General features: G+C 38.6%; 1 protein-coding gene across 4 annotated transcripts; it reads left to right on the forward strand.

The window, feature by feature from the left end:
- The first annotated feature begins 106 nt into the window (after nucleotides 1-106).
- Nucleotides 107-24105, forward strand: TUBGCP6 (tubulin gamma complex associated protein 6). Of its 4 annotated transcripts, none has more exons than XM_055712010.1 (26): nucleotides 107-199; nucleotides 892-1699; nucleotides 3187-3350; nucleotides 4795-5005; nucleotides 5511-5684; nucleotides 6718-6839; nucleotides 7172-7247; nucleotides 7731-7840; nucleotides 9632-9723; nucleotides 9821-9960; nucleotides 11662-11811; nucleotides 12463-12544; nucleotides 12623-12711; nucleotides 12885-13000; nucleotides 13668-13806; nucleotides 13896-14012; nucleotides 14263-15577; nucleotides 15988-16049; nucleotides 16299-16491; nucleotides 16763-16931; nucleotides 18280-18421; nucleotides 19541-19735; nucleotides 20010-20142; nucleotides 20372-20585; nucleotides 21629-21828; nucleotides 23625-24105. In XM_055712010.1, the coding sequence occupies exons 2-26, from the start codon at nucleotides 953-955 to the stop codon at nucleotides 23714-23716; spliced, it is 5244 nt and encodes a 1747-aa protein (XP_055567985.1). In that variant the 5' UTR covers nucleotides 107-199; nucleotides 892-952; the 3' UTR covers nucleotides 23717-24105. The 4 variants fall into 4 exon arrangements, with proteins under 4 accessions (XP_055567985.1, XP_055567986.1, XP_055567987.1 ...); XM_055712011.1 differs by having other exon boundaries at nucleotides 15994-16049; XM_055712012.1 differs by lacking the exons at nucleotides 107-199; nucleotides 892-1699 and having other exon boundaries at nucleotides 3266-3398.
- Nucleotides 24106-24607: the final 502 nt, after the last annotated feature.

Consider the following 24607-nt stretch of genomic DNA (forward strand, 5'->3'; position numbering starts at 1 on the left):
CGACGCGCGCGCCCGCGCCGCCTGACGCTCCGCGCCAAGCAGCCGCCCCGCGCCGCCTGACGCCCCGCCTGGGGCCGCCCCCCGGGCCCCGCCCCGTCGCGCTCCCGTGACGTCAGCGCCGCCGTGCGCGGCAGCCCGCGCCGGGGGAGGAGGCGGCCGTGGCGTCCCGCTGCCGCCCGTGCCGGGGAGGCCGCCCCAGGTACGGCGGGGTGGGGAGCGCGGCCGCGGGGTCCCCCGGGCGGGGGAGAGGTGGAAGGCGGTGGCGGGGCGGCCCCGCGCGGTGCGCGGCTCTGCGGGCACGGGGCTGATGCTGAGGGCGAGGGCTGGCAGGCGGCTCTCGGGGGTGGAGGGGCTGGGCCCAGCTTGATCCGTAGGATGCGCCCCCGCCGCCGGGAGCTCCTCCGGGGTGGTGCTGGCACCGGCACCCCCCCGCACCTTTCCGATGGGTGCTCCGGAGCCGCCGCAGGGACGGAGGGCGCCGCGCAGGCCAGCCCCGCGCCGCGGTCACAGGCAGCAGCCCGCCGCTTCTCGCCGCTCTGTGCGTGGCTTCTGCTGAGGGCACTGCTTGGGGGGGCAGGTGGCGGGTGTCTCCAGGGAAAAGCTGGAGCGGTAGAGCTTTTGGAGGTGTTCCCACGTGAATCCTGTATTAGATCGGGACAATCTTCTGTCTCAGTCTGTTAGGCAAAATGAGGTGTCTGGAATTAAGCTTGCAGCAGCAGCACCTAGCTTGTGATCAGAGTCACGGTGTTATTTTTATAGCTCGTGTCCTAAATACGTGCTAGGTCGGTTTTCTTCTCTCTCGTTTTGGGCAGTTTCAGTTTAAGTTAAAGCATATTCATCAATTTCTCATACACGTTACAAGTGTTTCTTCCTTTTCCTGATATTTTTCAGGTCTTCACATGAAAACAGAGACCCAGACTGTAACTGCTGTAACTTGACTACTTGATTTGAAATGGAGAGCATTACGCAGTTGTTCAATGATTTGTGTGAAGCACACTTGACAGGTTTGCCGTGGAAGGTCCACCTGGGCAGGCTCAAGATCAGCAAGAGAAGGGCTAAGCAAAATCTGAAAAGGGTTGCTTATAATGCCCTGTTCATAAACCTTTTTCAAGATGAGGCTCGTAAGCTGCAATCAAATGTTTCCAGGCTTCCTGTGAAAAACAAAATTTTGATGCTGTCTTTCAACTTGAGAGTTGGTGGCCTAGGCGCTCAAGCGGATAGACTGGAGAATCTTGTGGAGGAACTGGAAACAGCTGAATGCTTGCCATTTACTGAAGTTAATTCTGTCTTGGATCTCTTAGTACAGCTTGCTGGAACAGGTCCTCCTCAGCTTGTACCCCAAAAAAAGGACTATTTTTTGAACAACAAATACGTTGGGAGAAATGTCAAATATCAGGGTTACGATTATTACGATGTAAGTGTATTTGAAGCTGATATACAATCTCTAATAACAAATGAAGAATGTCAGTTCAATGACACAATTCAAAAGACGCTTCAGATAATGGAGGCTGCACCTGGCACTGGACTCCCTGCCATAGGGTTGTTCTCACAGAACTATCCTGCTGGTGACAAGTTTGAGAAAGAAACGCGGGTCTCGCTCTTCGGTGCTCTTGTCCACAGCCGTACGTATGATATGGACATCAAGTTGGATTTACCACCAGTGCCTGACAATGCAGATTTGTCTGGACTTGCAATTAAAGTATGGTATCATTTGTTTTGGACTTAAGAGTGTATGCATGCTTTCAATATGCCACTTGGATACTGTAATTTAAAATACAATTAGTGGTTACATTTGTAATAGAAGCATACAGTGTTGGAACGTAAGATGGAGCAGGGATCCTTTTCTTTGCTGACAACCAGATAAGCTTTTTGCATTCAGAGATGTATGATAACAAAAACCTCGGTCTTGTCCTGTAGCTGTGTAAAAACCCCATGATTTGGCCATAGGCTTTATGAAGTTAAGCCATCGGCTATATCTGTGCCTTCCCCACCCTAGTAGTCTTTTGGTTGCATTTTTGCCTGCCTTGTATATTGAACTCTTTTGCGTTGTTGCTTACATGTTACTGTTCAGCTTGCCTGCGTAAGCATTTCTGTCTGAATGTACATGTTTTGCTCTTCAGAGTATGTTAACTAACTTGTATTTTCTTCTTGGCTTATTGTATCTTAAAACATTTGTTTTGGTTATTATATTTCATTGAACCTCCTCATTCCCACTGTCCTTTTAACTCTTCTGTGTGTACAGTTTCTACTGTATTTTTTCCCCCTTTTGTTGTCCGTTCTGTTTATTTTTGTTATGTTTTATTCTCATAGAGGTACTTGTCAGGGTTTTTTCATTCTTTCCATTTTTACTGTGTGTAGGTACGGTTTTTGTACTTCTGTACTTTTAATCGTTAATTTGTTCCCACTGCTTAACATGTGGATAGCTCTTGTAGTTCCCTTAACTCAGGGTCTTCATTGAAACTTAAAAGGCAGACACATTGAAAAAGAAAACCCCTGCTTTTCAATGTGCACATATGGATGTAAGTTCTAACTTGGGAGAGGCAGAACCTTTTTGCGTAAGTACTGTATTCTTTCCATCAGACTGGAAAATTTGTGATTTCTTGAAGAGCAGCATGCTGCTTTTTTATGTGGGTGTGATTGTCTTTTTCTAAAATTAGGACTGTTCTGATATACAAGTTCTGTTGAGTGGGAGTTGAGGATGTGGCATATACATTGTTTAGATGCCTGCAGATTTTCTGCATATGAATAAGCATAAGGGAGCAAACTATGTTTGTCATAGTTAATGAAATGTTTACAAATTTGAAGAATTGGGGTCTGGATTTTTTACTGAAATACTGAGCAGTATGGTTTTATTAGTGTTACATATTGTTGAATGTCTAGACCTTGGATTCTCAGTTTGTAGAACTATATGCTTACCGAAGGAATAAGTGTCAATAATATACTGACAAACAGTATATTGTTTTGATGGTGATTGTTGTTTTTTATGTAGGCATTAATACTTACAGAGACTTATCAAGTGAAAAGAGTGCTTACAGGAAAAACCTAAAATAGATACAAAGGGAGGTTGGGTGACAGATTGTCATATAGAGGCACTTGATCATGAATGACAGCAGAGCATCTTCTGTGTTAGCATATGTTTCTTCAGTAAAATGTTTTTACATGTAACATTTGAACTCTCCCTGACAGGTTCCCCAAAGTATAGACCAGTCAGAAGATGAGGGATTCCAGTCAGCATCCAATCTGACTCCTGATTCTCAGTCAGAGCCGAGCATGACTCCAGACATAGACTTGTGGGATGCAGTGCTTACATACGGACCCAGCAAACGAAGATGTTGGGAAAGAATTGGATAGTACGTGTCTGATGTTACTGGCAAACTTACTATGCATCGTATGAAAATGTATGAAGGTGCATTTCATCTTAGTTACAAATTACCTCAGTATAAATAGTGAAACGAGCATATTTAATTCACATAATTCAGTATACTGCCTTCATGATTGAGAAAGGATTAAAGATCATGCAGTTTCAACAAACTAGTTCTTAGGTTGCAGCTGTTCCATAGGAAGAGATAAAACAAAATCTTCTTTGTCAAAAACACTGAAGACATTAAGGAAACACTTTCTATTTGTGTGAAATGTAACATTTTTCTAACTAATCTGACTTCTTGTGCACTATGCAATTTATCTCAGTCTAAAATGATGCCATATTTTCAGTTTCAAAAGAGAAAGTGGTAGTTATAGAGCACTAGAATAATTAAACACACATCTCCCAGTATTGTAAGATATTGTATTCCTTTTCCCTGTCTGTAACCAAAACAGAAATTAACAGGTTTCTTGATGGTGTAGTTAGACTTGTAGTTCTGTTGGCTGTTGAGCAGAAGATGCATCTTCTGAGACAAGGCTCTGTATAGCCCTGTTAAAGCTTCCTGGCTTCCCTAAAATAGAAGGACAGAAAAAAAAGCAGGTATAACGGGTATCTTCCTTTCATTCCTGATGGACGGTGCTGTGTCCAAATTCTTGGACAGAAATCCAGAGATTCCTGGAGAAACTTTGCTCTGTGTGTTTTCTGTAATTTTAGGGAATAAGCTAGTAATGTGTCTGTTGCAGTATTACACAGTGTGTTTTTTCAACTCCTGATCCTGAGATGCTCAGAAACTTAAAAGTTCCCTGATGTGGTTTTTAAAAGCTGCTGTAGCACACTAGCTTTGTTCCTAGTACAAGGCAGTTTTTCTTGCTAACGTTTAGACTGTAAGGACCTTAGAGTCAAATATAGACTATATATTTATATATATATAGCCTGACAGCTTTCGTGTAATGCGTGGTACTAGAATTCAGAATTCTTGGAAGAATCAGGAGAAGCTGTTTTTGAGGGGATAGTAATCCTCGCTGGGAAGAGCTAAAACGAGTTAATACAAGTAGTTATAGCATTTTGAGCATCTTGCTCTGTATTTGAATATTAGTATTACATGGACCCTGGAAACCTGGTGTACTATCGACCTCATTTTCCTAATGTGAAGACTGCAATCGGGGAAGGCTGCAAAAGAAGCTGGTATTTCTCTTCCAAGGTTTCCGTCTCTGAACTTGTGTTCAAATTACCTCTTTCTTCACTGTACTGATGTGGGCTACAGTTTCATTGACTTGAATGTGCATTCCCTTGAAAATGTACTATATTTCTAGTAGCTTTTTCTGTGGTCAATACTGGCTGTGTAAAATTCTGAAATGCCTTCTTTTCTTTAGGAGATGTATTTCCTTCTTTTCATATCATTACCTTGTAATGTTGTGTTTACTCTGACGCAGCCCGCCTGGTAAAAAAGAGGAACCATATCTTACTGAAGCTGGGAGAGAAGCTTTTGACAAATTTTACAAACTTCGAGAAGGGGAATTGCAACTGTTTAGTAATACTGTACTTCAGCTTCCACAGCTTGTGCTAATGAAAGAACCTGAACTGGTTAAGGATGTCTTGAATGTCCTCATTGGTGTGGTATCCACTACGTTTTCACTCGATCAGGTGTGGAAGATTTTTAACTGTGCTTCTTAGTCACAACTTTTTCTTTTCTTGTTTGTAGAGGTTTCCTCTGCAGCACATTTATTTCTTCTGAGATCTTGCAGCTGTGGATACTGTTAAAATGATGAATGCGACCTAATGGCAAATAAGGCAGTATTTATTTATTTATTGCAATAATGGTGTTCCTGCAATAGGCTAAGAGTATTTGTAGTCCTCTAAGTGAAAAGAGGTTTATGAGCACTTGAAAATAGAGGTGTAAATAGTTGTAGATAGGATTTTCTTTAAAGAATTAGATATGATCTTACTCTGTATTTGAAAAATACCGTTCATACTCTTGAAATTTTGCTACAATTTAATGTTTATCACACTGTTCTAGCTATATAGTATCAGTCACCAACTGAAAATGTCTGCTGTTATTTTTATGTGTAAATGTTTGCAGTTTTAAATCAAAATACAGCTATGTAACAATTGAATCTGACTTTTTTTCCCCCTCCCTATATCCTTTTAGGCGGCTCAGACATTTGTGATAAAGGAGGGAGTATATGTATCTGGAACTTCACCAGAGACAATGCACAACCTACTCTCAGAAGTTGCAGAGTATGGAACCTATTACACACGACTAAGTCATTTTTCTCTTCAGCCAGTTTTAGACTCTTCATACAGCAAAGGACTTGTGTTTCAGGTAAAATAGTTGTATTAAGTCATCGAGATTTAACGGGCTAGTTGTCCTAATTAGGTAGAGAAGGTAACTTTGATTTCGTGTAAAGCTGGAATTTCTGCATTCTGCAAAGCATTTTAAGGGTAGTGCTCATCCCAGGTTGGCAATGAACAGTGCCACTGTGTTTAAATCACAGCTCTGTCTGCTTAGGGCTTGCTTGCACCAAAATGCATGATAAAAGGTTTTCATTACCTGAAGTGTGATTTGTTTAGTCATATTGTTCTGTTGAGGACTAAAGGAATATAATTGTTAGACGTTTTAAAAACATTGTATATTTATACATTAAGATCTATAAAATTAAAATACAAGAACTTTCTTAATACGGTATGTGTATATATATAGTATAGATCTCTAAAAAAATAAAAATGGAAGTAGAGAAATATGATATTTAATACCTTTAGTTATTTTCTATTAAGTGCATATTTTGCCTGTCATTCCTCTGTATTATGCTGAACTGTATGTAGACCATGTAATAGCAGGTGATTTAATCTCTTTCTAATGTGTAGAATTAGAATTCGTTATGAAAATGTATTCTTTCTGGATATTTTATTTACAGCAATGTTAATAGAAATTGAATAAGAATGTCTCTTTCCTTGTCTTGTTAGAAAAAGTTCTAGACAAGTTTTTTGCAGTATCCAATTTAGGATGAAAGTAAGGAAACAGGTTTCCCTAGGTTTATATTATGGCTGTTAAGAGGACAAGGAGCTCCTCTAGGGGGAATTCAAAGAAGCTGAACCAAGATGCTTTATTACACTGTGTGTGTGAGTACAGGCTCTGTGCACTGATGTATAAAGTGTATAGAGGAGTCATCTGGCTAATTTGAATGTCTGAAGTTGCGTGGACCCTTACTTTCCCCTTACTTTGGTATACAAGTCTCTGCATATACAAATTACTTTAGTGAAAGGTTTGTTTTCATGCTGATACAATTGATGTGAGACATAGATAGACTATAAACAGCTGTAACAGTAAGACTTTAAATATTTTCTGTTGATACTAGGCATTCACAAGTGGGCTGAGAAAGTATCTTCAATATTACCGAGCCTGTGTTTTGTCAACACCTCCTACTTTAAGTCTTCTAACAATCAGCTTTCTCTTCAGAAAATTAGGTCGTCAGTTGAGGTAAGAGAATAACATTAATATTTAAGGTTTTCATAGCATAAAATATGCAATCTATTTCTTCATATACGCTAAAAGAGACAATATTACGCGTGCATTTTTACATAGTCTTTCAGTATTTTTCCTGTTATTGTAACAGAAGGATTTCCTTAAATAGAGAAGATTGTAGGGAAATATGTGTAAGGTCTTTATATTCAGTTTCTTTGTTGTCTCTGTTACCATTCAACTGATACAGTAGGGGTGTTGTATGATATTCAGCTTTAGCAAGGTGCATCACTGTGATCTCGGAGACTTCTGGCAGAAATTGTTACATACGTTTTAATACTGTTTTTTAGGTATTTAGCTGAACTTTGTGGCATAGGAACAACTGCGCTGGCAATCAGTGGTGGACCTGGTGCTTCGTTTCCTACGGTGATAATTTGATGTTTTTATGTTTGATTTGAGTTAAGATTCTTGAAAATTGGGTAGAATTTTACATAAAATATTTAGTGGTGTTTCTGCTACCAAAGGTATGACCTTGGACCTCTAGTTAGAATGCCATGATCCTTTCTCCAGATATTTTAAAATTTGGAATTTTGTGTTGTGTATTCAATACCTAAATAAACAAAAGACCCAAAATAAGCCTCAGAGCACATTAAATTTCATTCAAAAGGAGGTATGTGTAGCAAGGTGAGTGAATCTCACTCTCTAAACATATCTGTTTCTCTCCAGTGACTATAAAGTGAGCTTGAGGTAACTAGCTCAGATCTTAATTACAGATAGCTAGAGGAATTGAGATGGATCCTGCCTTCTGTGTCTAGTGAAACATGTAAAGCTGTGTATTTCTGAGTCTTCTATTATTAAAGTTGTATTGAAGTTTGTTGCCTAATGTTAGAATATTTTTCGGTTGTTTAGGGTGTTAAATTGCTTTCATATCTGTACAAAGAGGCTCTCAACAACTGTAGCAATGAGCATTATCCAGTTCTTCTGTCTTTGTTGAAGACAAGCTGTGAACCGTACACAAGGTGCGTCCATACCATTCTCTACATAATTGTGTTTAAGAGCAATTCTGAATTAGCAATCTGGAGGGTAATTGCTAATTTAACAATGGCTGTTAACATTTTCAGAGAAAATATAAGATGTGGCTGTATCTGCAAAGTACCTACTGAAATTAATTCATTTTTCTGAATCCTTCTTTCTCTCTCTTTTCCTGCTCAGTTATAATATAAGGGGTTTGTATGTGAGTAGATTAGTAAATAAATACATGTAAATAAGACTTTTTTTCTTGTTGCTGGTCCTGGAATTTCATACTGGAATATAAATTTCAGATAAACTTTTTTCTTTTCATACCTGTAGTAATATCCTGAAACTGGCAACTAACAGGTTTCTCTTGGAGTTGCACAAACTGGGAAACTTCATGCTTATTTCCACTGTTTTGTGGGCTTTTCAGTAAGCAAAGATAAAAAAAATTAAAATCTGTTGTTCATTAAGTAGATGTAATTAACAATAGGAAGTAGAGTTCCTTGGATTGCAACAGTTTTGTTAAGCAGTGCACATCAATTTAGAAATTGTTAGTTTATAGACTTTCTGAAGAGATACTACTTTTTTTTTTTAATAGCTATTATATGGATTATAGCTGTGGTCCATTATCAGTTTACAGTGATACTTAATAGATGTAATGATACTAGAAATATAAAATAAAAGTCTGGCAAAATGCTCTAAATCTAAGACTCCTCCCATGGCCACCCATCTTGTTTTTAATTCCTTCTACATTAAATGTTCTTCAGAGAAATTTAATTTCAGATTTACCAGAAGACTCTTCGAAATATCTTCACAGCTCCTGCTCTGCAATTTATAGAAGATAGTCAGATTTCTGAAATACCAAGGGCAGGATATCATGGCATCACAAGGAACCTAAAAATATCAAAATATGCTCTACTAGTAGGTGATACTTAACTGCATTGACTCTTAAATTTGTTGCAGATTTCTACTGAAGCATGAATGATATACAGTCAGGGCTGCTGTAGAAGGAGACCTCCATGATCTGCACAAAGTGTTAGCCTACTCATTCGTTACCCTGGAAAAAAATTAAATAATAGAAGTCGTTGGTCAAATAAATCATAGAAACATGAGATTTTTAACACTTTAAAAGTTATTAACTTTTTACTTACAACCTTAAAGTGGAATGGTGGTTCCTGTGCTACATGCTTCCTGTTTGTTACACTGAACCAACCTCTAGAAACAGTGTTAGTATTGCAACTCCTAAGAAAAGAAAAGATTATCTTCAAAGTGCTCTAAGCCTTCTTATCTATAGCTCCAGATAACTATTTTTTTATTTCTTCAAGTCTGGTTTCACACAGAGGAAATATGAAAAAACATAAATAGATATTCCAACATAGTAGTTCTCATTATTGCATGTGTATTAGGTCAGGAGGAAAAGTATTGCATCTTTGTTTTATACCCTTTCAGTTTCTCCATGCTGTTTTTAAAGAGTTACCTCTCTTTAAAATAAACCCTTTCTGCTTATCTCTCCCTATGCTTCTGATGTGCTGCAAAGATTTCTAGAAATTTTTGATATATATTTAGTAAATTAATACAGAGAAATAAAAAGGTTGTTTTAATTAAGACAGTGTTCTTATACACACAATTCTGTGTGTATCTTTAAATATCAGTGTGACAGCACATAATTGCTGGTTTTTATCTTGCCTATATCTTGTGTGTTTTGATGTTTTAAAGAGTACACCTACTGTTTGGTTATAATAAAGTTGAAAAGGCAAGAGGATTGATTTTCAATATTGTACAATTATATTTTTTAGATTTATCTATGATTGGGTATACAGTGGTGTATTCAGAGATGTTTATGGAGAATTTATGATCCAAGTGAATGAGGATTATCTTTGTTTCAGAGGTACTGTATGTATATGATTAAATTCTAATTTATGTAGTATGTGCTGTTAATGAAATAATTAAAAATATATACTCTCATCTTTTTGTTTGATATGTAGATAAACATTACTGGACTCATGGTTATGTTTTGATTTCAAAAGAAGTGGAAGATTGTGTCCCTGTATTTCTTAAACATATTGCTAATGATGTATACATATGTGGGAAAACCATAAACTTGCTGAAACTGTGCTGTCCTAGGGTAAGTTTTGGTTTGTTTCCTTCCTGTTACATTGAGGAAACCATGTCTCTTTAGAGCAAGTTTCTAGTTTTTTAGCAAGTTTGCCCCTTTATTGAAAACTGGTATTGCTGAGTAGGATGTGCGTTCATGAAAGGCGATTACTTGCTCTCAGGTACTTGTGAGCTGACTGTCCACTCTACTTGCTAACATCTCACTGCAGAAATACAAATTTTTAACAGCATCAAATTTATCATATCCACGGCATGTGCTATATGTCTTCTTTATATTGAAAACAAATGTTTTGGGCTTCCAAGCAAGTGCCTTCCATTTTTCACACAACTCACGCTACTATTTTTTGATTTCAAGATGCCTTGACTCAGTTCTGCGTAGCTCTTTTATTTCATCTCTATTGCTACAATTCCATAAGTGCTTAAATAGTTCTGTTTGTTCATGTTTTGGAGAACAAGTTTTGTCCTTAATAAGAAAAACATGTTAAACTACCTTGCGTCTTCCCTCTTCTCTATATATGTTTAACAACGAAACAACCACAGAGGTGTCAGAAGTCTATATGCACTATTTCCCAAGTAACTAGTTTGTGGGGTTTTTTTAAGATCAGAGCTCCCCAGTCTTGACAGAGCTGAGCAGCCCAGTATCAGCTGTTTGATATCAGATACCAGGCATAAACCTAATATCTCAAGTGAGATGACCCTCTGCTAGTTCCTCCTACTATTCTAAAACTGACTTAGGTGTGCCAGTAGTACTGGGCTTTTTATAAAGCAGTGTCCGCCATCGTTTCCATTATAAACTAAACTACAGCTTTTTCAGTCCCTAACACAGTATCTTGATAGACAGAACATTCCCCCAGGATGTCTGGCACCAGGTTCAATCATCTTTCGTGTCTGAGAGTGCCAGTCGTGTTTCATCCCTTTCAGTGATAACGCCCTCAACAGCGGCTCTTCATTTTTGCTTAGGCTGACACAGTCCCAGGAACACAGCTCTAGGGATCCCATCTTGTGGCTCTTACCAGTAGACTGAGGAATCCACTGTGAGCATGCTTGTGCGCTCTTTTTTTCCCCTCCCCCACCCCCATAAAGCTCACTTACCTGTTTTCTGCACTGAGTAGTACAGCTTCAGAGATTTAGGGATATTGAGGTGGACCAGAAAAACCCAAGATACTTATCCTAGAGAGCAGGTACTCTGTGGGGTGCACTGGCCATATTTTTGATAGTTATGTCTGGTGCAGAGCTCTGTCCTGTTGGTGTATGTTAGTTATGTTCCAGACAGTTCCTACTAAGTGGGGATCTGTGGGGGATGTAAGTGAACAAAACCCAACTTCTGATAGGAGAGATGCATTCAGTGCTGAGTTACTCAGGCGCAGTTAATTTGGGTGTTCAGAAAAGCAAGATGTTAGGCATTTAGAATGACTAGCATAAAATTCTGTATCAGATTTTAGATTCCTATCTGATTCAGTGGGAAAGAGGGGACTCTGAGAATTTGACCTGTGATCCAAGTTCTGGAACATTATACTTCTGTCTCCTGCCTCAAATGATATAAATATTAAAGCCAATTATTTTAATAAAAAAATTATATCCTGTGTGGAGGCTTGTTTGAGTATTTTGAAGCATTGCTAAGTTAAAAAAACAAACAAACATAATGTGAGTTTATAATGGAACATTTTACAATTTAAAAGATGTATTTAAAAAGAAATTTCTCATTTTTCAGCATTATATATGTTGGTCAGATATACCTGTTCCCCGGATTTCAGTTATTTTTTCGCTTGAGGAGCTGAAAGAAATAGAGAGAGATTGTGCAGTGTATGTAGGTCGAATGGAAAGAATTGCCCGATACAGTTCTATAAGCAAGGAGGAAAAGGTAAATGAATAAAAGAATAAAGACCTTATCGTTAAGATATTTTTTTTAATACTAATTTCTCATTTTTGTTATTCCTGAAAGAATTTGTATTTGTGATTAGTATTTTTTCATTGGTCAATTGCTGTTTGAATTGTTATCACAGCATATAAACTTACTTAATATAGCTTTTAAAAGTATAGCTGGTGTGTTGTCATTTGTTGGCATTTTCATATATTAAATGGGTTTTAGAGTTCCATCTTAGTTCTTTGCAGCAGCAGATTTGCTCTCCTACTGAAAAGTTCTGAAAAGATTGTGAGGTTCTAATTTAATAAATGTGACAAGCTAATTAGTAACCAGATAAGACTCTTTTTGTGATTTGCATAGCTAATTGTTTTTTCAGAACTCTTTTAGTTATAAAGAGACTTCTGCCATTCAGGTGCCATCACTATAGTGCATGTATCAGATGGATTTGTTTTAAGGTCTAGAGTATTAACTTTCAATATTAGTTTATAGACTTTACATTTAATTAATTGTTTTATTCATATTTCTGTACTGTAATCATAGATTAATGACCATTATAAAGTGTGCACCTGTCTTTGCAACAGTGTGTTGTCGAGTCTAAAATAATAGAAAAAATGCCTACCTGTATTTTGGTTTGGGTTTTTTTTTTAGGATTTGCGAATGGAAATAGCCAAACAAGAATTAATTGTTCATGCTCGAGAAACTGCTAGCAAAGTATTAAAAGCCATTAATGGTAAGTTGCAGTAGTGCTTCATGTGTTTTCTAGTGGGTTTGTTAATGTAAACTATCGGTACCTTTATTTTTAATACAGATCGGCAAATATCGGAACGCATGGCTTTGGATGCAAAGAAGCGGGAACAGTTTCAGAAGCTGAAAGAGCAATTTGCAAAAGACCAAGAGGTATTTCTCTGTGTGTTCTAGAGGCCAACTGTATTTCTTAGGCAAATAATTGAAAGGGCATATTGATTTATTGAGTGAATAGCTCATGGGGTACAAATAAGAACTTCTCTTGCAGAAGTGTGTGTTACAGCTGGTATTGAGAGTGGCTTTTAACAGTGTTAAATATTATGCAGCGTCGCCTTGCAATAAAGCAAGAAGAAATTGATGATGATTTCAGCTATGCCCGAGAGCTCAGAGAGAGAGAAAAAAGACTGAAAGCTTTAGAAGAAGAACTGGAAAAAAAGGCAAGGTAAATGTATCAGAGTAGTCTCCCAAAGCTTAGATAATCCAAAACCTCCTAAGGACCTCAGGAACAACTATTGTATATTAAATCTACGGCACTAGCAGTTCCCAGACATTGCTCTCCAAGGGTAATGTTTGCAGTTAAAAGATGAATGTAAGGATTTTTGGTAATTTATAAGCAATTTTGTGATTTAGGAGTGGTTAGTGACCCAAAAATCTGGAACCCGCTGATTTATACCAACCCTATCCAGATTGGGTTTTGTTATGATCATAATTCCAGTAAAAAAATTAAATGCATCTTACAATTAAAAGCTGAGCCCACAGCAAAAATGGTGACGTGTATTTCAAAGCAGAAACAAAAAGCAGATGGAGGAATTAGATTAATAATTATTTGAATTTCTCTTGTTATGCATCTAGTTGTATTTTACTTTCTTCTGTTACATCTAAAAATACTTGAGATGAGTGGCCTGCTAAGAATAGTTACAGAAATACAGACTGAGAACACAGTCCTGTTCTCTCCACCTGTTTATTGTCTGTGATTGAAGCCTCTGTTTTCTACTTTTTAAAAATTGCTTCTCCTTTCTGAAGGGCTAAAAGGTCTTGTTCTTTAGAAGGGAAGATGAAAATGACTATGTGAAAATCTGTAACTTAGCTTTATTTTTACCTTCGTTTAGGCAGGAATTAATTGACCATTATAGCAAACTTTCTGACGATGCAGCCCGTAGGGAACAAAGAGCGTTATGGAAAATCCAGCGACACAAATTGGAAACAGCCCGTCTGAAGTTTCTATTAGAAGATCAAAAACGCATTGAGGTATCTTCTGAAAAGATATAAGATATGTAAAAAAGAAAATTTGGTACTTGGTGCTCAAAGACTTTTGGTTTCGTCTTTTTTACTTACAGGAAATGCTTGAAAAACTTCCAGATGGAAACTACAGGAGAAAATTGGATGTTATTCCTTATAAACAGTGCCAGCTGGCCTTAGATAAAAACCCTCTTGTGAAAGATCCACATTCACAGGTGAGTTTACTTTCTTACATAAACTCCAGGTTGTTGTTCCAAGTTTCCCTCAAGGGAATCCTTCTCATGGTCCATTGCAGTTCAGTAAACACAAGGTTCGCTATAACGGCAGGGTGAGCAGTTGTCATGATATTTGTAGTACCTCTGAAAAATTGGAAGATTTTACATCTTACTTCTAATAAAGTGGCATCCTGATAAGTAGCTTGATTATGTAACTAGCCATACAGCGTAATAATTATTTCTTTTTTAGGTGTCTTCTGTGAAACCTCTGAATTCTAATGAGAATGTTGGCAGAAAAGAATCTGAGCCTGGGCTGGAATATGCTGCTTCTGCTGACAAAGCACTGCCCATGCCAGAGCTGACAGATAATAACCCTGATCAGCATTTTCAGCCTAAAGCAGCAGGGTCTGAAAGCAGTCTCCAAAGTTCGGAGAAAGCATGCAGTCCTCCACACAGTGCTGATTCCTTGCCTGAATCCAGTGTGAATATAGAAGATTTCTTATCAAAGCCACAGGATGAACAACCTGCTGCCATTAGCATACAAGGATCTTTGCTGGATGAAGCATTCCGAAATATTAACTCGGATCTTTCTGGGACTTCTCAAGTAAGTACAAATCAGCCTGTCTTGGGAGGAGCACTGGAAGGAGAAGACAATGCACCACTGCATCAGCAAAATGAGTATGATTTTAATACAGTTCTCAGACCATTTGCAGCTTGGCAGGGACATGTTAGAGTTGGAGAAAATGTATTTGATGGGGAGTACAGAAGGCCTAGGTGGAATATTCGTGGACATACATCTGATGCCAACATCAGAGTTGGAGAATACGTACCTCATGTGGACACTTACCAGCCACATTCAAGTCCTTATGGGCATTCTTCAGACTCCCATATACAAATCAGCGGCTGTATTGCTGAAGTTGAATCTAGCCAACCCCGATGGAATATTCATGGGCATGTTTCTGAAGCTCATATTAAAATTGGGGAATATGCTTCAGAGGTAGAGCCCTCAAGGCCGAGGTGGAACATTCATGGACATGCTTCAGAAGCCAATATTAAGATTGGAGAGTATGTGTCAAATGTAGCTCCTACAAGGCCTCGATGGAACATCCATGGTCACGCATCTGATGCCAATATCAAGATTGGTGAAAATGTGTCAGAGGTGGTCTCGGCTAGACCTCGTTGGAACATCCATGGCCATGCTTCACAGTCGCACATCAAAATTGGAGAACTGGTTTCAGATACAGAGCCTTTGAAATCTCGTTGGAGCCCATTTGGTCACGCATCCCAGTCAAGCATCCAAGTGGGGAAGTGGGCCCCATCTACAGAAAATGATCCAATACCTCATCGTAACACCATTTTGGGTCCTTCATCTGACTCCACAGTTCAGACGCTTCTGTATAGTGAAGAGCGGTCTCCTGCTGAAGGCAGCAGAAAGGAAGCAAAAACGTCAGAAGTTAAGGAAAAGACTTTACCACAGTCACAGTCATCTGATAGTGTTCCAGTCTTTCTTCATGCTAATATTAAAGATGACAAAAAAGAAAATACAACAGGAGAGAAACAAGAAGGTAAAGTAGCATTGTTTATTCAGTCAGTATTTGTTTAAGGGGTCTTGAAAATAACTGTAAATGTTTGTGTTCAAAATGGGTACTTATTACTTAATTCCTTGCATAGCTTTTCAGACACAGAATTTAGAGGAAAGAATTTGAGCTTAGTCTTGCCTCTTACATAAATGAGACAGAGTATTAAAAAAACTCTAGTCTGAAACTTCGTGGAACAGGACCTTGTGGGACCTGGAGTAGAGAATAGACATGAAACTGCCTTGGGTGGGACTGCGGGGAGGGCCTGTTCCAGGAGGGGGGCCGTGATGTCCTATAGAGAAATTCTGACAAACTTTGTGAGCAGATCTGAGGTATGAACTAAGTATTAGAAGCAAGCAAGTAAGTCTGAGTAAATGTTGTCTTTAATTTACTTGTAATTACAGTAATTGCAAATGTGATCAACAAGGACCCTTCTCCAGATTCCTCACAGAGCTTACAGGTAAGAAACTAATTGTCGAGAAGACTTCCTTTCCTTTCGAAGGATTAAACACCCTGGTAGTTAAGGTAATGCATTTCTGTCCTAATCTGGTAATCACTGTAATACCGTGTTGTATGTCAGAAAAGTACAGGTGAGTAAGCTCTTTTATTTTCAGTTGGAGCAACTAGTCAATTAGCTGTAAGAACACATTAAGTGTGAGTAGACAAAGCCAGCATTTCTCATACAACTTGTCCTTTTTTTTTGTTTTAGGCAGAAGAACCTGAAAAAGCAATTCCACAAGATGCTGCGCCTCAGGAAACTTTGTTTTCTGAAGCTAATACTCCAAAGACTGAGGAGGAGGAAGGGGGAGAGGAAGATACATGGAAGAAAGAACAAGCTTATTTGAAAGCCTTATCGGATCAGTATTGTATTGAAAAATATCAGGATAGTTATGATTTGATGTGTGAGTAGAACTGTTGGAACATTAGATCAATAGAAGATGTGGTAAACTTCAGCAAGAAAGCTGAGTGCCGAACAAAATAATTGAATTACTAGTAGATTGCCAGTATTATGACCTCCAGTAGCCAGACAGTTCTTCTAGGCACAAAGATGAGAAATAAATTTTGACGCATTATGATGATATAACCTAGATAAGTTTGTAGAGTTTAATAGGAACAGATTATCAAATTGCTTAAATGTAGTAACTTAAGATGTTGATGTATTTTTGAATTTAGCAGAACTACCAGTTTCTCATCTCTTGCATCATGTGATACCAAGATCGTACACTTTTCCTGTGGATCCTATGGTACAGTCAGCAACGGATGAAACAGCTGTACAGCTGAGTGAGCTCTTATCTCTGCCAGTGCTGATGAAGCGTTCTATTACTGCTCCACTTGTATCTCAGTGAGTATTTGTTAGAAATAGTGAATCGATAATTTAGCAATGTCGTGTTCCTTAGTTCTTTTTTGAGACGAGTTTCACATAGATCTGTTCTCTTAAATTTTCACTTTGCCCCCAAGAAGTGGTCCAGTGGATGGTTCGTTACTACCCAAAAAGTTCAGATTTACATTATAAGTACTAACATAAACTTATATTTTAATGTGTTAATTAAAAATTTGAACATTTATTTGAAATACAAGGGCTTGGAGGGAAGTTTTTGGTCTCGGACTTGTGGATTATGCGGCAGTGGTTTCCAGACCATTAGCTTCCTTGTTGTTTTAACAAGATTTATTTAATGTTTGTGCTAGTTTTTTATTTGGCAAATGAAAGATGAGGGGGGGGAAAAAGAAAAATCTTTTGATTGTATTAAAGCTCATGCATATTGATCAAGATATATTTTATGTTTCTGTGGGAACTCCAGCTTCAAGGCTGTCCTGAAGTTTAATGGAAGCTGTTATTTTTACTATTGTATGAGGTTTCCCTATATATTCCATGTTGGACCGTTTCATTAGTATATCTAATGGTATTTTAAACAAAAGGTTTTGTTACTGTATACAAGATTAGCTTCTGTCATGAACACAGTTACTTACAAATGTGTTGAAATGCTTCCCGTTTTGGAACCTCTTGTATGTTTGGCTTCCCATTTGCTAGCTCAGAGTATGCTGTGCTCAAAGTTTGGTGCAGTGTAGAAAGACATCGTTACCTACCTTGGTTTTAAACGTCTGGATTGGCTATCAGAATGATCTGTGTACAGATTCATGTATTCAGGAAAGCAAAGTAAGCGAGCCTGAGTTGTGTGCTGGCAGAATTAGCCTGTCCCTGATACGCAAGTTAAATTATTTAAAGCTAGCTTGAATACCTACACTGTACTGACAACTGTAGTATAGACCTGCCCTCAGTATCTAGTGTCAGATCTCTACCAATTAGGGTATTCTTCTCAGGGATTTAGTAATCTTTCTTAATCTGTTTGTGTAGATGACAGAAATAAAACAGAAAGCTATTGATAAAGTGTCACTCCACGCCCAGCAGCATTTTCTAAAGATCGTTAATGTAGCCAGTCTTAAAATGCTTCCCCGGTACTGTTCAAAACCCAGTTATCTGAAGTGGTAGGTTTTAATTCTGGTGTATTTTGGATGAAGGTGTTTTTTTTTTTTTTTTTTGTCTCATTTCTTTGGCTTATGTGAATATCATCCTGTCTTGGAAATCAGAGTCAAGTACTGGAGCATTAATCTGATGTAGCCACAGCTGAATGTTAACAGTAAGGAAGGAGTTACTTGTAAGAATAATACCTTTTCTGTGTTTTTATTCTTAGTGTTTCTCTTGTGAACAAAGCAATAGTTGATTACTACTTTGTGGAACTGAATGTAGAGAAGCATTTTGAAGCACTGAGACACTTCTTGTTAATGGAAGATGGGGAGTTTGCTCAGTCACTCAGTGACCTGTTGTTTGAGAAGGTATTTGTTTTGTTGTCTTAACCCTTGGGTTTGGGTTGTCTGCTTTAGTGTGACACCTCTGGATTAGTTTGGATGGGAATGAGGGAATGGTGTGAATTAGAACCCTGGTTTGTGCCATTTTCCACTTTGTGCTGTGTTGAGAAGTCTTGTAGCAAGGAACTCTGTTAATGTTGTAAGGACTGAGGCAAAGGAAGGTCTTTGCTTGGAAGTAATGCCCATATCCGAGGAAGTCCCAAGGAAGAGAGTAAAATTTCCTACTGCTAATCCCAGCAACAGAGTACAAGGACTTGGCATATCGAGAATAATAATTTCAAACTTTGACAGATAAGCAGTCATGGAAGGGTATTTCACTCTTTCCTGCAAAAAAAGCTGCACTGCCGCTCTGTCCCCTCCCATCTGCTGGCAGCAATGCTGGAAGAGCATGTTGCCATTTGCTAAAGCCCAGTGGAAAGGCCTGTGTTGGAGAATTCCTACTTTTATCTCAAATATCCTATAAAGCAGAGGGGAGGGCACCTGAAGAGAGTGCTGGCCCCTCTGATGAGACAGTATTTTTGCGACTTACCCCTGTGCAAGGTCGCAGGGGCAGCCTGGGTTAATATAACTGGTTGCCAGGGGAGATGTGTAGCTGTGGGATGGTTAATGCATTTCTCTAAATCCTAAGAATGCTTTAGACCCAAGCAGGGAAAGCATTTGGGGATGCAGACTTGATGAATAGCTTTATTTGTAAACCTGTGGGAGCGCAGAGTTGATGAGATAGGCAGATAGGGGTTAGCTCGCTGGCTTTCTGCCCCACTGAAGCCTAAAGGCTGTATTCCCTGCAGCAGGGAAGTGTAGCAGCTCCTGAGCCGCAGCAAACTGCAGTCCAATATACCAAAATAAACCAGCACAGGTATGAAACTACCTTCATGCTGTGAACAGCAAATAGTTCAGAACTTGCTTCTTATGCTGTTTATGCATCCCTACGGCAGAAGTAGAAACTTCTAGTCACAATGGTGGAGCAGGACAGGATAGTCACCACTTTACCATGCTGCTTTAATTCACCTGCGTTCAGGAGCCATGTTACTGTTTATTAATACAACGTAATTAGGATTTTATTTTATTTTATTTTTTTACCCCTAGCTTGGATCAGGACAAACACCTGGTGAATTGCTGAATCCACTGGTTCTTAATTCTATCCTAAATAAAGCATTACAGTACAGTCTTCATGGTGACACCCAGCTTGCTTCCAATCTTTCTTTTGCCCTCAAGTATCTTCCAGAAGTGTTCAAGCCCAATGCACCTGATGCTCTGAGTTGCTTAGAGCTAAGGTACAAGGTAAGAAAGCATGGGGAAAGGTAGAACGCTGCAATTATACCATGGTACGTAAGAACCGTGAATAGATTATGTAAGAATACGTAAAGTTAATATGTTTTTCAGAATGGAGTAAAAAATTGTGTAATGGAAATTACAGGATTTACTTAGCCTGGGCATTGCATTATTAAAATACATATATGAATTTCTATGTCCCTGAAATACTTGTGTCTGAAATACTCTTATAATTTCTAACAACACAAAAATGTAGCGTGATCAGCACTGTTGCTTCTTTTAGGTTGACTGGCCTCTGAACATCGTTATTACTGAGAGCTGCATGAGTAAATACAACAAGATCTTCTCCTTTTTGCTTCAGCTGAAGCATATGGTGTGGACTCTCAAGGATGTTTGGTTTCACTTAAAACGCACTGGTAAGTATACTGAGTGAACTAGAGACTGTACTGTTTAAAATTCTTTTAGCACCCTGCTCTAGGCAGTTGCTTACAAACAGTCACGTCAAGCTTCAAAACCCACAATTTTTTTAAGAAACTTGCTTGACATTTTAAATAGGCTCTACTAACAGAAACCTTCATTCCCTGAAAAATTCTGATTTTAGATGGTCTCTGTGGGGTGATGATATATTTCTGTGTTTATTTTCAGCTTTAGTGAGTGGTGCCTCAAATTCCGTTCAGTTCCGACAGCTCCAGCTGTATAAACATGAAATGCAGCATTTTGTGAAAGTAATTCAAGGTTACATTGCTAATCAGATTCTACATGTTACGTGGTGTGAATTTGGAAACAAACTGTCTTCTGTAGGCAACCTGGAAGAAATTCACAGAACACATGCTGAATACCTCAACAAAGCAGTCTTCAGGCAAGCTACCATACTTACTTTTACTTTATATATTTAAGTTATTGGAGCAGCCAGTCTAGCCTAAGGCATTTGTGCAAAACTGACTTCTGCCCAAGTAGTCTTTATACAGAAGTGTCCTTACGTAATGGAATCCAACTTCGTGGTGCATTATGAGGTCGTACTTTGATGCTTTTCCTCAGCTACCCATCCTCTTCATTTCCCCAGACTCCTTGGAGTTGCCTCCAGGCCCTGTTCACTCTGCCTCTGCAAGCTTTAAATCTACTCAGGACAGCTCTAGCCTGAAGACTAAGGACAGACTTGCCACAGTTCTGTTTTCCTTTGTAAATGAACGTGGTAGCTGAACGATTGTAAAATGCTTCTCTATGTTATATATGCCTTAAATGTGTGTGCAGTGACCAGGACTGGACTTCGAAGGCATAAATGTGATGCGATGCCTCTGTCCAGCTTTATGAGCAGTGCAAGAGACATCTGTCTTCTAGGCATCACAGGCTTTTAGCCCTTCGGTTTACTGTGAAGCAGAAGCGTGGTGTGAATAAAGAGGAGAGGAGCTAGGATTTGTTTGGTTTCTTCTTAAAGAGTATACACTGGTACGATAAAGTGGGGAGATGGAGGGAGATGATAACACAAATTATAAACAAGGAAAAAACCCTATCCTTTCATGTCTGTCTTTAAGTTTTAATTAGAAAATATTTGCCTAAAGCTGCTGTTTGGATACCGGGTGCTAGGATGAGATGGGATTAAAGTTTAAGGAGACCCAGAGCACGATAATGTTTTTAAATGTCATCTCTTTTGCAAATGCAGATGTCATTCTAGAAATCAGATACAGCAGCACAAATACCAGTTTCTTGGAAGAGCAAGCAAACTCTCTTAGGTTTAGGCACCTTTTTTAAAGTCACCATTACTGTTAGCTACAGTCTTGTGGATTATTTTTTTTAAAGCAATTAAAGAGGGGACCTAAAGGATTGGTCACCCCTTTGTATTTTTAGTCCTACAACCAACAGATTATGTCAACTGCATTTCTAAAGCTGGTTTTGTTCTGTTAGGGGTCTCTTGACAGAGAAGGCAGCCCCCGTGATGAACGTTATACATAGCATCTTCAGCCTGATTTTGAAGTTCCGCAGTCAGCTGATCTCTCAGTCATGGAGCTTTGATGCAGGGAAGCAAATGGCTGTTCATCCCAACTTTGGTCTGATGCAGCAGTCATATAACACCTTCAAGTATTACTCCCACTTCTTATTCAAAGGTAAGAAACTGCGTAAGTTCTAGATAGGAGAAAAAGTCAGCTGACAACTGAAAAAATTACAAAGACATTTTGGAAGTATAATGTCAAAGTAGGAAGACGTGTGTACTTAGCATGTGTTAGAAAATGCGGTTCCCAAATGAAAACGGCATTATTGTCGTTTGCAAAGATCTGCATATCCATCAGTTGTAAAATGTCCACACAAATCTAACAGATATCCCAAAACTGAGTGTAAGTTTTTGCTAATTTGCAAAATAAGTATTTGGTATTTAGCTTTATGTATGTGCTTACTTTTTTCTTTCCTCTGGAATGGAGTTCTGAAACTTTTTGTTGGCAGCAATAAGAGATCAATACCACTTAGAAGTAATTTTAGATATATCTGCATTAGTCGAGCGTTACTGTTGTTAGGAGATTGGAAAATTCTGATTCCCATGTTGCACTAAGGCTCAGAGAACCTCCTAGCACTAGTTGGAGCTTATATCCAGTGCTCCAGGCAAGTGTTTTTCAACTGCACAGATCCATTTGCCAAATGTTCTTCCCTTTAACGTGATAAAACTTCTTCTCGCTGACATCTTAGCCTACAACGTGAAGAAATGGTCATCTCTCTTTCCTCTCCATTTCTCTTTCAGATCTTGCTTGTGGTTTTAGTACAAGTTACTTACGCTTCCCCCGAGTACAAAGATGGTTCACGGGATTTGGGTTGGGTTGTTGGGGTGGTTTGTGTTTTTTTAGAAAACCCTTAATTCCTGAAGGAAGTGTGACTGTCATCCTTAGATCTATTTTTCTAAACTATTTCCTAGCCAGCCTATATTCTTCAGGAAATGAGCTGCCCTTTTTATTCTTTAAGGATATCCAAAAATGGTGTCAAAGGACCAAACCCAGCTCTTTCAGGATGAGTTAGAATGGCTGCTTCCAAATTCTACAGGAAGTCAGAACACCTGTGGGAGCCACCTAAGCCCATACTACGAGATCTGTGGTTGCTTCATGGACAGAGATTAATAGAACACTCTGTAAGGAAACCTGATGAGTGACCTAGCTCTTTACACCCTCTTTATTAAGCACTACAAAACAAATGTGTGCTTGTTCATCTACACTTCAGTCACCGTGTATTGTAAAATGCTCTCTTTCACAATGGGTTGATCCAGAATCCATTGAAAGCCAATACAAAGTAGTCTGGACTTCAATGGCTTTGGCTCAGGCCCGAACTTCTAACTGTACACTTTCCCTTCTTCCTTGCATGTTACTGCTGCTTGCTGATTGCCTTTATATTAGTGCATGGGATGTTCCTGAGCTTAGGGAGCTTCCATTGCCTTTTTACCTTTGTTACTAAGGATGTTTAGAGCAGTCAGTTTGTTCATTTGTAGAGCTTGAGGGGTTTGTCCCAGGAATTTCTCTTTGGTCTTCTCTCTCACAACGGACTTTGCTCAAGAAAACTGCGGAGCTGTTTCTTTCACAGAGGTCACTAGAGGATCTAAACATACTTCCTGGTCAATAGAAATTATGATAAGAACACACTGTCTTACTGTGAAGGCAACTTGAGAAAGCTTTTCATTATTAGAATAATACAGTTTCACTCTAGAGCTGACATGTGATCTTTTGTTTGCATCTTATTTGAAATACTTTGTAATTCCAGAAAGAGATACCGGACCTTTCTTACACAAAAATATACATTTGTTTCTATTGGTCTTCAGATTTCTGCATTAGGCTTTTTAAAAAAAAAATTAAAATGCAGAGATATTTTCAAGGCTGACTTTAGAATATTAATCTTAGTTAAAACTTATTTTTTGTTTTTCTTCCAGTGGTAACAAAGCTTGTAAATAGAGGATACCAGCCACATTTGGAGGACTTTCTGCTGCGAATCAACTTTAATATTTACTACAAGGATAACTGATCTCTATAGATAGGGACCACTGATAGCATGATAAAACAGAAACAGATAAAACTATATGCTTATGATTTATAGCAGCTTATGCAAATGCCATGCAAGAGGCATTTTTCTTCAGTGAAATAACCTGCCGTCTAATAGCTTGAAGAATATAACCACCATATACAGAGAATGACACTTCCTAAAATCCACCACAGCTACCAGTTGCTTGATCTGTTGAGCATTGATGTTGTCATTATTGCAAAGATAGAAGAGCTGAGTGCCTGGTCTTCGCAGGGGAGGGCGAGTGCAAAACTGTATATCTGTGAATGTGTAAATGTTGTATTTTCAGTGATGTGAATTTCCTCCAATGTAAATACATGTATGTTAAATAAATTAACAGATACTTTCTAAAACTGTTGAGAGACGAGTACGAGGTACAAATGTTCAGACAGACATAAGTACCTGTCTGTGGTTTATTTTCAAATTTGTATTAATTCTCAATCTAAACACGATAACTAATTTCTTCAAGGCTGTTAGTCGCTGTGGAAGAGGGCATCATAAAAACCACCCTGTGCTAAGGTGACCTGCTAGGAGATACAGTATTTGACTATTCAAGCACTTGGTAATTGTTGGATCGCTTGTGCCAAACTTAGTTTCCTTATCCTTCCCTGATTTAAGCTACACATCTTATTTTGTGGAGATTATTTAAAAACGCCTAAACCAGAAATTCAGCATCACTAAAGTAAAACAAAGCTCTAATTCCAGATGTATTCCAACTAATGCTTTCAACTGCAGGGTCACATTTTCAATTTGCTAATAATTTTCCTTATTTCTTTGAGAGGCAGTCTGCTTTGAAATATGTCGATACTGAGATTCTGCAATTACAGTTGCTGCTTAAAACGTGGATATATTCAT

The sequence above is a fragment of the Falco cherrug genome, chromosome 5 (genome assembly GCF_023634085.1).
Source record: "Falco cherrug isolate bFalChe1 chromosome 5, bFalChe1.pri, whole genome shotgun sequence".
In the NCBI taxonomy this organism is placed as follows: Eukaryota; Metazoa; Chordata; class Aves; order Falconiformes; family Falconidae; genus Falco; species Falco cherrug.

What these genes read in the sequence shown, in the direction of transcription:
- TUBGCP6 (XM_055712010.1), top strand. Translation starts at nt 953, where the DNA reads ATGGAGAGCATTACGCAGTTGTTCAATGATTTGTGTGAAGCACACTTG. An exon ending in CTGGTGCTTCGTTTCCTACG is followed by an intron (nt 7,248 to 7,730) that starts GTGATAATTTGA and finishes TCGGTTGTTTAG; the next exon opens with GGTGTTAAATTGCTTTCATA. An exon ending in AACAGGAGAGAAACAAGAAG is followed by an intron (nt 15,578 to 15,987) that starts GTAAAGTAGCAT and finishes ATTTACTTGTAA; the next exon opens with TTACAGTAATTGCAAATGTG.